The 13,913-nt window shown below is 49.3% G+C and overlaps 1 protein-coding gene across 3 annotated transcripts in view; it reads left to right on the top strand.

Moving 5' to 3' along the window:
• The window catches only part of LOC144120489 (uncharacterized), a 250,212-nt gene that overhangs the window by 190,762 nt on the left and 45,537 nt on the right, over window positions 1-13,913 (top strand). For all 3 annotated transcript variants that reach the window (XM_077652931.1, XM_077652933.1, XM_077652932.1), the window contains exon 6: window positions 13,514-13,732. In XM_077652931.1, coding sequence (XP_077509057.1) covers window positions 13,514-13,732 — 219 coding nt within the window. The remainder of the gene's footprint in view (window positions 1-13,513; window positions 13,733-13,913) is intronic.

The raw sequence follows: 13,913 nt of genomic DNA, 5'->3' as shown, positions 1-13,913 counted from the left end.
CTGACTGATTGTAAAGATAAGTTTCAACGTCTTTCAGAACTCTCAGTATTGTTCGACAATCCTGTGCACTGTTGTGGAACCCGCTGGGGCTGTCAAAAACTAGAGCGCACATTGTGTAAACACTGACCTACACGAGCTTTACGTTGAATTAAAATTTTACCGATGTGCTCTACTGGCACGTCGTCTGCAATGTGTTCACATAAAGGGACATAACAAGCAGCTCTAAAATGCTTAAGCTCCTTAAGGAAAGAAAAATTAAAGTGTTAATGTTTTTATTTTTTTATCAATCAAAGCAGCTGGTTTAGCATTATACGGCGATGCTTCATATAAAGATAGGCACAAGATGCATCGGAGCTCTATAAGTTATTCCTGAGTGCTTCACCTGCCCTTGATAAAAGGCCGTTTAGTCTTAAACAAGGCTGGTAGAAGCACTGCCGACGTCTATACTACAAGAACGCATGACTGTTGCGTTAAAAAATTTGAAGCACGATTACAACACTCGATAATGCAGCTGTTGCGGGCTATTTCTGCGGTTAAATAAAGAATTGTGTTGGTATTCATGTCTTTTTGCACTAACCGAAGTATGAAAGCGGTTTTCACAGCTGGATCTTGTCAACGGCGCAGCTCGGCTTCTGCGCAGGCAGCTTCAACAGCGGGATCTTGGCGGAGCGGTGCGGTGGTTTTTGCGTGGGCGGCGCGTTTATGATTAGCGAGTGTCGTAATCATTCAGTGAGTTTCGCGGTACTGTCCAGGTGCCCACCAGCTGTTTGGCTACTACCGCGCCTTTGGTGTAACGGATAGCTCCTACTGGCGCACACAGGCAGCTGTTTGGAAGCATTTGACGGCATCTTACGTGCCCCACCCGATGATAACAAGGCTTACGCGAGGCACGGCCTGAATGCAGGACATAGTCGCTCGATAGCGGGGAAGATCTGCATGTGAACACTTGACCACGGGTGAGCGCGCGTCCCATCCGATGATGACAAAGGTAACGCGATGCACGTATCGGGAGTGGTCACGTGAGGAGGGGGAAGAAAAACGTTTAATGACCAAAGATAAGCTGGTGCTTGGCGTCCTCAGTCACAAACCCCAACGGTCTTGGCCGACGAGCGGGCATCTTCTCCTCATTCCCCACCACACCGTGAGCTAACGGCTGCAGAGGCGAGGGAATGGCGACAACCACAGACGAACGCCTTTCCTAACCATCATCTTCCCCGACAGATATGACGGAATCTGTCCCCGGTGTGGCGGAATTCCAGCAACATATCATGTACATGGGGCTGCTCCGGTCCCAAGCCCCCCCGAACTAGACAAACATCAATCCGAGGAACAGTGGGAGTCTGCCCTGCTCAGCTCTGACTTGGCGACGCAGCGAAAGCTGATATCCCAAGCAAGAGCAACTGCGGTGGACATCGGGGTCCTGAAATAAGGACTCCACCCAAAATCTGTACTTTTTACTCTTCAGCCTGCCTTTTTGTGAATAAATGTTTTCTGCTGCTACGACCTTGAGGCCCTCGTGGCCTGGAGTCCACGTAATGTGATGATCTTAGATGAGCCGGGAGCCCAAGATGATCGCCGCTCGAATGGGTGGTCGGCCTGTCGTTCAATCCCGGCAGGCTTGTTGAGAGTCGGTGACGATGTGGGAAGGGGCAGCGATCTTATCAAAGTGTTTTGATAGCCACTTCCATAGCAGTGGCGTCTGCTGTGGCTGGTCTCTCGGCTCGTATAAAGGCGGTTATAACTGGGTGGAGACACTGTGGCCCAGGGCCGGTACCACGAAAGCGTCACCATCCGGGTAGGCCGGCACGTCCACATACACTGCCTCGGTGTCTCTTTCAAGCTACTTCCGCAGGCGCCGAACCCTGGCCAGGCGCTGGCCTGCGTACAGCTCGGGGTGCATGCGCTTTGGCATTGGCAACTCCTGAATATGGCGTCTGATCCCATGTGCGAATGATTGTTTGGATACCTGTGCCCGCAGGTCTTCCGAAGTGCCTACCCGTTTGAGGATATCTCTGCCCACCACGGTGGTCTGTAGTCTGGTCCTCTGGGATGTGAGGACTGCGTCACGTAATTCTTCGAAAATATTGTGCGGCCTGAGGGCTAAGAACCTTTGATTATAAGCATTAACGGGTAGGCCTACGGCCGTCAGGTACACAGTACGAATGATTGGATCAATCTGCTTCTCTTCACTTTTGTGTAGGGTTTGATAGGGGAGACCGTATGTGATCCAGCTGATTATGAGAGAATTCACCAACCGAAATGTGCTCTTTTCTCCCATTCATTTGCGGCGTTTGCTGATGCATCTGATCATGCAAGTTATTTTATTCGCTATTGTTCTGAATCTTTTGATGGCGTGAGATGGCCACCCGTTGCTCTGAATCTACAGGCCCAGGGCGCGAGTTGTGTTCACCTCTTTCATTTTGTGATCCTCTATATAGATGCCCACCAGGACTGGAGACGTGCATACCCTTTTCCATGTACACGAATGATTTCGGACTTGTCTGTAGCGCAGAGCGTACAGCTACGTTGGGCTAAGTGTTCAGCCACCGTCGCTGATGCCTGCAGCGCGAGGAAGCCCTTGGTTGCATCATCCGCTACGCCACCACCACCGACATTGATGCCCAACAGGAAAATGAAACATTAACAGCTGCATTGTGAATTTTTTTCCTGGGGCCAGCAAACAACCTTCGCAGCAACTAGATTCATTACATCATGCCTCCCAGGATAGCGTTCGCGTGGCATGTTTTGATTGCTTATTTACTCAGTATATCATTGAGTACTTAAAGTATAGTGCGTTTCTTTCTTTATTCCTGATAGCGCACAGGTGTAAAGTGCTGTTCAGTGTCAAAGTAATTTACCATCCTTTGTTAACATTAATTGACATGCTGTGTTTTACTGTGCCCTGCGACTGTAGCACATTTTCTCTCATGTCCTTTATGTTGTTAGTCCTAGCGCGATTTTTTTTTCTTCGCTGCGAAGTGCACCATCGTCAGGTGTCAACCTCTCCTGATATTTAGTTTATATTAAAGAAAAACGGGTGTGGGGGGGGGGAGAAGAGGGGGCAGGTAGGTGGCTCAGTAAAGAAATCTGTCCTCAGCCAGGTTGACATTCGTTGTAATGCGAATGACGTCACCTTTCTTGCGCAAGAAATAGCTCAAACCATAGCAACGCAACTTCGTTATCCTAATGAACCGGCCCACGACTGCGATGAAAGGAAGCTGAATCAATTGTTGGCTCCAGCGTCTGATAAAATAACGCCAAATCGCGTGACAGCTCTTAGGTGATTGAAAGCTCCTTGGCGATCCTCACAATGACCACACCGTCGAAAAGACTGAGTACGGTTGCGAGAAATATTTATCTTAAGGGCCAGTTAGACTTAGAGGCAAGTTATGTTTGTAGTAATGCGCATAACTGCCATTCTCTGCCAGAATTTATGCTGTAACGATTGATTTCACTAAGAATAAGTCCCAAAATGTCCACATTCAACCAATTTCTCGCACATGCGCATCGCTAGGCAGCACGGCCTTCCCTGGAAACCCGACAGAGTCGCACAGTGAAACAATAAATTCTCCTCTACCTTGAAAACAGGTTGCCCGGGTTATTTTCTAGCTTAACATGTCCATACTACATTGGTTTAACCGTAATTAGAATACGCAATCAAATAAAAAAAAAGCATTATAAGATCGCTTATGTAACGGAACACCAATAACAGATGCTTTCCATCATGCAAAATAATTAAAGTGAAAGCCTCAAATTACTGTCACGAACCAAACCACAACACGTCAACTCTAACATTAGGCGAGAAGCATAAAAATTTGGCTTTACTGATTATTTATGCTGGACCTTTTGTAACGCCGGTACTGAAGTGTATGGGAGAACAGAAGGACACACAAATGCCAACTTAAGCTGAGCCTTATTTTATTGTATGGTGCATGTATATGCTCGTACAATCAAAATTAAAACACGTAAAATAAGAGAGAAAAAAGCAAGTTCTATACATGCCGGTTAATAGACCTCTTCAGTCGGACTCCTGCCACAATAACTTCAAATATGGACCGAAGCGACCGATGTAACGGCGACTAGTCTAGATGGAAAAGTGGCAAAGTGGGGCACATGTCAATCTATTGTTCTGTATGAGCTACAGTTTGAACGTCGTCACACTTTCAGGGGATTGTTATTTTTCAATCTTTTTAGGTTGCCCCAACCTAATATATGTATATTATCATAGGGGCCAGCTGAGGTGAGGGATGGTGGAAGAGTTGAAACTGCTTATATGGGTGCGTTTAGTAACCAGTGCGTGTGTCAGTTGCATTTTTGTCTTGCGATGAATTTTCTTTCGGTAATGGAAGTGTATGTATGCTCCGCGCTGAAAAATAAGGCTGTGTTGCAGGTGAGTGCTTCCGTACCTTTCTGTCCCTAAGTCATCTCCACTGGACGCGTTACAAATGATTCAACATAAATAATCAGCTCACCCAAACTGTTACGCTTCTTACCTGCGCATTAAGGGAACACATTCAAGAGAACTCGTTGTTAATGCACCTTTAATTACAAACTTTGTTACAGCACGATATTATCCACAGCCCACAAACTCTGTCTAAAACGAGAAGCCAAGGGAATGTACGAGCTTCTATTTAGCAAGCAGGTGCCGGAAATTTACAGTCAAGCTTAGGAGCCCTGAGCCTTTGAACGACTGTTCGACCGTGGCCGTATCCCAGCAAGCGCTGCGCGGCCGGCGGGTGCACCTGCGGGGAGGCGCCGAAGTGCGCAGCCGACCGACGAGTGAGACCTCAGAGTAAACTGACCGAATATAAAGAAGAAAGAAAAAGAGAAAAAAGCTAGCGAACGAATTAAGATGGAGTGTCTTGGCAAGGTCAATAAAGAGACCTCCTAGAACGACACGACGAGCTGAGGGAAAGAAGCAAATGTCTAGACCGACCGGGACAAAAGCAGCGGAAATAAACATAAGGGCGAAGAACAACGGGAGAAAAAGGCTGGACAGGAGGGGATTGAGAAACGTCAAGCCTCGAAAACAAGCAAAACGGTGGAGCTAAAAACGCGCACACAGAGGAGCAAGAAGGGCGGTTTCGGCTCATTGGCTCTCGCGGAGGAGACTTTATTTGATTACCCAGAACGCCGAGAACTGCTGCTCCTGCTGGCGAAATGCTCCGTTCATTTCGGCCTGGGCTACGCACGGCGAGCCTTTGTTTTTATTCTCTCTTCCTTCGCTCCCCGCGAGCGCCGCTTTTAGAAAGCTCTCCGGCAGAGGCACCGCCCTCTCCCGCCATTCCCACATCTCACTCAACCTGACTTTGCTGCTGCTGGGGAAGCGTAACCAACAGCTGGAGGAAAGAGGAGGAGGAGGCCAAGAAAAGACAGCCATTAGGAGGCGAAGGCGGCACTGTGGACTCGGCCGCAGACTAAACAAACCTTATCGACGAACTGGAACGGAGCCCGAACAAAGAGAGAAGCGAAGCGGCAGTTTGGCCTCCGCCAACCTGACGGCGAGGTAATGAAGATGCCAACGCACTCAGCACTAGGGCTCCGTGGATGCGCGGTGTGCGTGCGACTGAGGACGTCTTTGTGCGCCAACGTGAGTGCGTGCGTGCGTGCGTGCGTGCGTGCGTGCGTGCGTGGATAACCTCTCCTTTGCCTAACGAACACACTTAAAAACCAATATTCCACCCCTCCCACTCGCATTTAAACTTGCTTTAGCGGATTTGTTAAAGACCGATGGTTTTTTCGATGGCAACAGCCAAGCCTCTCACTTGCGCTTTCGCCACGCGTGTTTAGTTCTTTATGAAGGGTTCGATGAAACACTATGAGCGCTACCTACTATAATGTCCAAGTCGCCAGCAAGATGCCGACGACTCAAATACAAATGTCATGATCCGATAGTTGCTCCTGAATTGAATTGAATTTAACATGAAAACGTTCTTCACACGCTGCCTTCATAACATATCAGTTGGTCTTGGCGTAGACGTGTGGCTGCACCGTATTCACTACCACACTGGCGCTTTTTCGCATGCAAACTTTCTTTACGCGTGTTTTTACAGGCCATTTATATAGAGGGCCTTTACATAGCGCGAAGGACATGTGGAAACGCCTCCTTCCTGGACTATTGCAAACCGGTTCCGCTACAGCTTCCACCATGCTAGCACCAGGCGCACACGAAAGTCCAGCGAGAAATGTGGTGACTCCCAGGGAACGCTTATTGGGAAGATTTTCGCTTTATTTTACGTCTGATGGGCGCAGATGTGTAGGGAAGCCGACCGGGCATATGTCTGGTTAACTTCCATGGTTTTCTTTTATTCTGTCTCTCCCTTTCTTCCGCGTGAACCGGGATACATTACTGCTGCTCGATGTATCGCCATCAGCTCACGTGCACGCAACACATGTGCCACGTGGTTCTTTATTACCTCGTGAGGTTAAGCAGCTTCAGGCATTCAGCTTTTCAGAAACCTTCTCAACTTTTATTTCCGATCGGTGAACGAAGGCACAGTTCTTCATGAGTCTTGGCAGGCAGCGCGCCGAAAGTGTCAAGCTCAACATAATCAGAATGTTCGCGGTCCTGAATGATGCACCAAGGTCCTTGGTGCATCATTATGAAGACTGTAAATGAGGACGACGATGATGAAGATTATGAATTATCGCCATCTTCATTATCGTCACCACCATCGTTAAAAATGGCTGAGTGATTATGTTTCTCATTGTTGCATTTATCCAGAGCAACTTTTATAGGCTTTAGTGATTTGTGAGTATGCGATATGTTAATATGTAAGTTCCTTGCGATGGGCCTTCCTTGCGAGGCATGCTCACGTTGACATCATGGCGCGCGGGTCACGTGGGCGGCTGGGAGGCTTCTGCGCTGGACTAGGCACCCTTGCCGGGCGGCTTCGTTTGTGTAGACGACACGGTGTAGAGTCACGTGGGCACCGCGGCTAAGTGGACCGCCTGCTCAGGTGGCGTCACGTGGCGCTGGTCGCGTAATGATCGGCACAGGGAGGGTGGTCATCACGTGACGAGCATTGACCTCGCGTTACGAGCTGCGCCAAGACCGATGGATACAGCTGGAATGATCTACTAACAGCTCCGCTGTAACAGCTTTCTCCTCCCACCCCTTCCTCGACCTCTAATTGCCCATTATTTGCGCCTCTGACGCATGGCCAACGTACATATGCGTATTTATTAACTCATCACTGCGGCAGACATTGACACCGAAGGCCACAGAAGCTTTGCTGCATTTTAATAAAGACAGCGTTCTCTACTACGGTAGCCGCACGAACATCGCATACCGTAAGGGTATATGGTATGGTATGGTATGGTATGGTATGGTATGGTATGGTATGGTATGGTATGGTATGGTATGGTATGGTATGGTATGGTATGGTATGGTATGGTATGGTATGCGAGGTTCAACGTCCCAAAGCTGGACGGTGCGGCATGAGAGACGCCGTAGTGATGTGCTCCAGATTAATTTCAATCACTTCGCTTTTTTTTTTAACGTGCTCCGACGTCGCACTGTACAAAAATGCATCGGAATGCAGCCTCCGCTGTAGGGATTCGCTCCCTCGACCTGGAGTCGAGCAGCCGAATGTTGGGGCCGCTGCCCGCCGCGGCGGATGGGAAAAGGGACGGGGCGCTCAACGCGGAGAATCGGCTCGCTTGAGTTCAGGCTGCGCAGAGCACGTGAAAGCGGACAACGAGTACAGTGAGCGAGCAGAGTAGGGCTCCATACGAGCGTCACGATGAGAGGCTCTCGTTAAGCAAAAGGAGAGCGCGGAAGGAAAGCCGCGAAAAGTTGTACTGCAGCAAGTCGATTCCCAGAGGCAAGGAGAATATGCCGCCAGTTATGCCTGTCACTCACAGCTATCGAGACAGTGATGAGAAGCGGTGAAACTGGTGCCGGGCGAGTAGTACCGCCTTAGAATTCGCACTTAACTTTTCGCGAAATATCTAGTTCGCTGAATGTTTGAAAATATGTGAGGATGTTCGCCAGAGAATCAGACCTGCGCGAAGCGAGTAAATCGAGCTGTTGCAAAGGGCGCTTTTTTTATTTCCGTGAAGGGACGCTTTGCATGTGCGCGCGACGTCCTTCATGAACTTTCATAACTTGAAACTGAGCTCCCCTGGGCTCCTCAGGCGTACCTGCGAAATGAAAGAATAAAATAATTTAACGGGGAAAAAAAAAAGGGGGGGGGGGGGAGTAGGCAGAGAAGTGTGTGGGAGAACACACATTCATGTACGGGAGAACACAAGGCTCTGCGGGGGACATCCTCAACCACACTAACGAAAGCCAAAGCAGCCGCGTTTACATTAAGAGAAGTCTAAGATGGCTGCCAACAAGACGTCGGGCACTTCGCCTCAATCCTGCTTGTGCTTCTGATTATCCGCCGGCACATAGGACGGCCAATTCTCTCCGAGTGCATAATCTGCGCCACTTGTGGACGTCGGAGGATCCATTTCTTGGATTATGGTTAACCTTGGGCGTAGGCTGCTCGTGCCTGTTGCAAGTTTTCATTATCTTCATGTAGCATTCTCGAACTGGCATCTCTTGACCGTGGGCACTGCCTCCTCGTTTTACCAGATTTTCAACAGCCATTCGCTTGCTCCGCGAACCTTTAACGTGACCTGCGTCTCAGAAGGCATTTCCGTTCTCTCTCTCTCCCCGCCGCGGTGGCTCAGTGGTTAGGGCGCTCGACTACTGATCCGGAGTTCCCGGGTTCGAACCCGACCGCGGCGGCTGCGTTTTTATGGAGGAAAAACGCTAAGGCGCCCGTGTGCTGTGCGATGTCAGTGCACGTTAAAGATCCCCAGGTGGTCGAAATTATTCCGGAGCCCTCCACTACGGCACCTCTTTCTTCCTTTCTTCTTTCACTCCCTCCTTTACCCTTCCCTTACGGCGCGGTTCAGGTGTCCAACGATATATGAGACAGATACTGCGCCATTTCCTTTCCCCCAAAAACCAAATATTATTATTATTATTAGTATTACTCTCTCTCTCTCTTTCTTTCTTTCTTAATTTCTCTTTCTTTCTTTCTTCCTTTATTCCTTTCTTTCTTTCTCTCTTTCTTCGTTCCTTTCTTCTTTCTTTCTTTCTTTCTGTCGTTCGTTCTTCCTTTCGTTCACTTTTTCTTTCCTGTCTTCCTTTTTGCTTCATTATTTCCTTCACTTTTTCTTCTTCCTCTTCCTTCCTCTAGTTCTTTCTTACTTCTTTCTTTACTTCCCTATTTTCCTTTCTTCTTTGTTCGCCCCCTTTCTAGCTTTGTTCATTTGCTTTGTTAATTTTTTCCTCGGTCTTGTACTCACCCCTCCCTCCTTCTTTTCTTAGGCCATCCGTTTTTTTTTTTACTTTGATTTCCTTCTTTTGTTGTTGTTGCTTATATGAGTACCTCCTCACAATACAGTCTCCCTGTCCACGTCAGGTCCAGGCTGTGGTTTTCTTGTCCCCAACAGTGTAAACGTTATCAAAATATCGCGTTTCTTAAAATGTGTGTTGAACGCAACGAGCACGGGCATGGCGACGACGTCGCTAACTCGGTGAAACGTATCCAAAATCCGCCATTGCCGCTTTGTTTCACGGGAAACGAGTCTCTTTAACCTTGTTTAGTGTGCCAAAGGCCCACGCTACAGAAACTGAGATTTCGGGGATTTTATTGAACGCTTCGTTTCTCTCGTCTCTTTATTTTACACCCCTATTCTCGGCGCTTCATCTGTTTGCTGAAACGGTCGGAAGCGATTCCGAGTGAACCGTCTGGTTAGCGCGCTTTGCTAACGCAATGGACGGGTTAGTGATATATGCATGACGAAAAGGGACGCGCAGTTCGCCGCCGGCATCGCTCCGGGGTCTAAACGTGGAGCAGTTGAGCGTCCAAATTCATTCCCGCTCCCGAACGATCAAAGGGCACCTTTGGCGAGCGCGCACGGGAATGGATGGCGACAAGGTGTAACCTCCTCCGTTCCTTCCACGTGCCGTGCCAGAGACACGTAGGCGCCCAACGTGGCTGGGGCGCGTGCAGGTATGTACGCGGCGAAGACTCGCGACGCGCTTTCGCGCGCAAAGCGAATGGAACTAATGGAGGCTGGCTCTGCGCGGATCTAATAAATCGCCCAGCAAATACAGCTCTGAGCTGAAGGGAGAGTTAGCAGGGAAACAGGGGGGGGGAACTAGCAGGTGCGTGGTGTATACGTCCTGCGCACATAACAATAAGGCACAAGTTTGTCTCTCTTTCCCTTTCTTTCTCCCTCCGTTTTTCTTTTCCTCCCTCTTTCTTGCCGTTCCGTCTACTCTTCTTTCTCTCTCTCTCTCTAGCGAAGAATCGGGAAAGGAAAAGAAAAGGCCGAGCCCCAGTCGGGATCTTGCTTGCAGGCGGCGAGTAATGAGTTTTTGGGAGCACCGAGCTATAGAGAAAGCCAGAAGAAAACATACGGCCAGAGGAAGCGAGCTCGGGAATAAGACACGCAGAAACAACGGCAGGCGCGCTAATAACAAGAGCGCGCGCCGAGCTTGCGTCCAGCCGAGGCGTAAGCTGTGAGGGGGGGAAGAGGAGGGCGGGCCGAAAGGTATCAGGCGAGGTGACATCCTCTCCCGGCGTGCGGTCTCCTTTCGCCTTATTAGTCGTCGCGATACTCGTCTCCCTGGCGTCCTTGCTCCACCTACATCTCTTCGGTCATCTTCCCATGTTCACCTTCTATGGCGGATTCGCAGAACACGAAGCGCGCCAGTTTCCTGCTAGCTTCCTTCACTTCACCTTCATTTCTTTCTTTCTTTCTCTCTTTCTTTCTTTCTTAATATCTCTTTCTTTATTCCTTCATTCATCCTTTCTCGCAATATTCCATGTTGTTAGGTCGCGCCAATCCGGTCCAAAGGGGACCTCTTGCTTTTCTCCAAGCGTTAGTCAATGCACAGAAGAAAGCACAAGCCTTGTACAAAGGCGCGCTTAATACAGACGCAAGCACACATACTTGAAAGCAGAAGGAAAGCATCATGACGGCAGGCACGCGCACTGGCTTATAAAACCAGGAGGCAGTCCTGGCTGGGCACCCTATATGAAGGCCATATCGCCGAGCAAGGAGGCGCCGAGGGATCATGCCCAGTCGCGCAGAAGGAACGACGCACAGGCCGTATTAATGTAAGGCGCCCTGCGAAGATTCCGCGGGAGCTACAAAGGAATGTATAGCGATGTCAACAAGCTACAACGTACTGAACAAGAAAAAAACACGAATGGAGCAGACGTGCTGTATTAAATGCAGCGCCAGCAGCAGCAGCAGCAGCTCCCAATCGCACCTGCCAATAGTGTCCGCAAGCGTTCTACTCCCCCCCCCCCTTCCTCTCTCCATTATTTCTTCGCTTATTGTATTCTTTCTGCCTGTCTCTCCGAATCTTCGTGACGCTTATAGCGAGGAAGAAAGTTGAGAAAATGGAAGCTTTGTCTTGTAAGGGGATTAAAATAGATGACGCTGAAGAAGAAAAGAAAGAGGGATGTAAGTCCAGATGAGTGGCTGTAGGCACAATACGCCGCACACAGACGCACAGACACTCTCACGGCGGCCGCGTCTATATAGGTGCCGCTACACAGTCGTGACAAGTGTCGCAATACGGGGCTCCTCGAGCGATGCACGCCGTGCCGATTATGTTCCCCCGAGGACAATCTGCGCTCCGCTTCGGCCGCTTCGCGCGAGCGGCTCGGCTCTTCGCAATTGATGAACCGGAGATGCCTTTGAGCGGTTCCTCCTCCTCTACCCGCAGAAAGGAACGGCGCGGGCGAAACGACGTCGAAAAAAAAGGGTATATATATATTACGGAATGAGACAGATAAATGAGATTAGCGGCGTAATACGAGCCCGCGCTTCGTTTACCTTCGGGTGTCTTGGCGGCGGCGGCGGAGGAGGACGAGGAGGAAATGAATTGGAGTTTGCAGCGTCTTGAACGGCTGAGCGCGTGAAAAAAGGGCTAGCAGGGCCTCGGGCAGATTTGAGCGCCTCGAATTGTAACAGTGCAACAAAAAAAAATGGAGAAAAAGCGCGCGAAGAGGGAATTGAAGGCCTTTGTCAGGAAATGGCGCGCGAAACTGCTATAGTCTTTGCTGAAGGCCATGCGAAGTACGCTTTTGTCTTTGTTTTTCACTGTGTGCCTGCTCGTGCTATGCGCGGGAGTACGCGGGTGATCGTAAGCGGCGCAGGGTAATATTTATTCGTCGTGTTCGTTTTGATATGAGGACGAAAAAACACGCGGAAGTGCGCGCCTCTCTGTTACGCGACGACAGCTATACGTATGTGTTTTCTTCGCTCTAATAGCCAGGGAAATGAACGCTTTTAAACGCTCGCTCACAAGCGAAACGTCGTAGCCGAAATCGTTCTCGCTGTCGTTTCTTTCCTGTTTGCTTAGTCTTGCTATTGCAAAGGTTCATTTGCATAGTACATGATAGCCGATCGTAAATCCCCAGGAAACGGTAACCAGACACAGGGCATTTTTTCGAAGCAGCACGCGCCCTGCATTCCGAAACTCAGGCTGCAGGTGAGGACGAAGGGAACGTATACCTTCGCTGAACGTCGCCGGATGAATCCAAATAAAATGTTTATTCTCGACACGTCGTTTACGAGGAACCCGCATTGGGATAGTTACTGCCAATTTTATCGGGCAAACACGCGCCATGGCTCGTAGTACACGGCGCGATGCATTCGCACATTCCGCGTAAATTTATGCTCTGCCACCACTTTTAGCGACGGATATCTTTCTCTATAGTGAGATTAAAGTGTGCTTTAGAGTCGCACGAAATTTTGGGTTATAGTTTGCGCGTTCGAAAACAATAAAAAGCAGGCGCGTGGGCAAATGTATGAGGGAAGTCCATTTTGCAAAAGGCTTAATTGCCACGGAGTTCAAATGAACCATCTATATGCGAAGCGTGTGATTTACTAGCCCACTTCTGGTATGTTTAAATGCACATTCGCGCACGGAATTACATCTTTCTCTTCACGCACCGGAGACATTAAGCAACATCACTCGTTTTAATCGTGTATGACGAGATAAAGAGGTCCGTACTATTGACTGCACATCTTGCTACCTCACTGCATGACGTTAACAAGTTTTTAGCTTATACAAACCAGCCGATGTTCCGTCTGTCATTGGACTGTACGAAGCAAAATGATACTCTGGCATACGCACTGTGCTGTCTCTCTGCACGCATCATCAGAGGTCATCGTACTAATACAGCGCATTTCTTCCAGGTGGACAGAAAGGGCTAAGCTCTGGTACGCTTAACACTGCTACGTTGCTTTTTAGAAACTGCTGCAGACACTTAGTGCGCAAATAAAAGCTCCTCTATAGACTTCAAAAGAAGCTTTGTGCTAATGGGAATAGCGGGGCGCAGAAATAAAATAACATGCTAATGGCTTGGCGCACACGATCGCAGATACCACCCTGAAAAATACAGCGAATAAGCGACCAACTAGCCCAGCTTTCTGAAGCCAGTCTTTCTGCGCTAGTTAACCGAATGCTCTTCTATCAACTTGGCAGGTGCCCACGGACTCCCTGCAGGCGCTGCGGTCGCTAGTGACCCTGAACCTGAGCTACAACCGGCTGCGCCGCGTGGGTGCCTGGGCCTTCCGCGGCCTGGTGTCTCTGCTCCGCCTCTCGCTGTTCGGCAACCGCATCGTCACACTGGACGCCATGGCCTTCCAGGGGGTGGGCGGGAACCTCACCGTCGTCAACCTGGGCGGAAACCTGCTCGAACAGGTGGGCAACCGAATCGGCATGCCAGTTTCTTCCAGTTTCTCGAGCTGAAGGAGCCGGAATATTCTTCTCTATAACGCTGACGAGAATTGCGTTTTCAGATATATTAATACAGATATGGCTATTACAAATGACGACGTACGAGTGTTTAATTGCAAAAAGGCGCTTAACTGTACAGTGGTAA

Source organism: Amblyomma americanum, chromosome 2, assembly GCF_052857255.1.
Source record: "Amblyomma americanum isolate KBUSLIRL-KWMA chromosome 2, ASM5285725v1, whole genome shotgun sequence".
Lineage (NCBI taxonomy): Eukaryota > Metazoa > Arthropoda > Arachnida > Ixodida > Ixodidae > Amblyomma > Amblyomma americanum.
The sequence above is the reverse complement of the archived record's forward strand: the minus strand, read 5'-3'. Positions and strand labels throughout refer to the sequence as shown.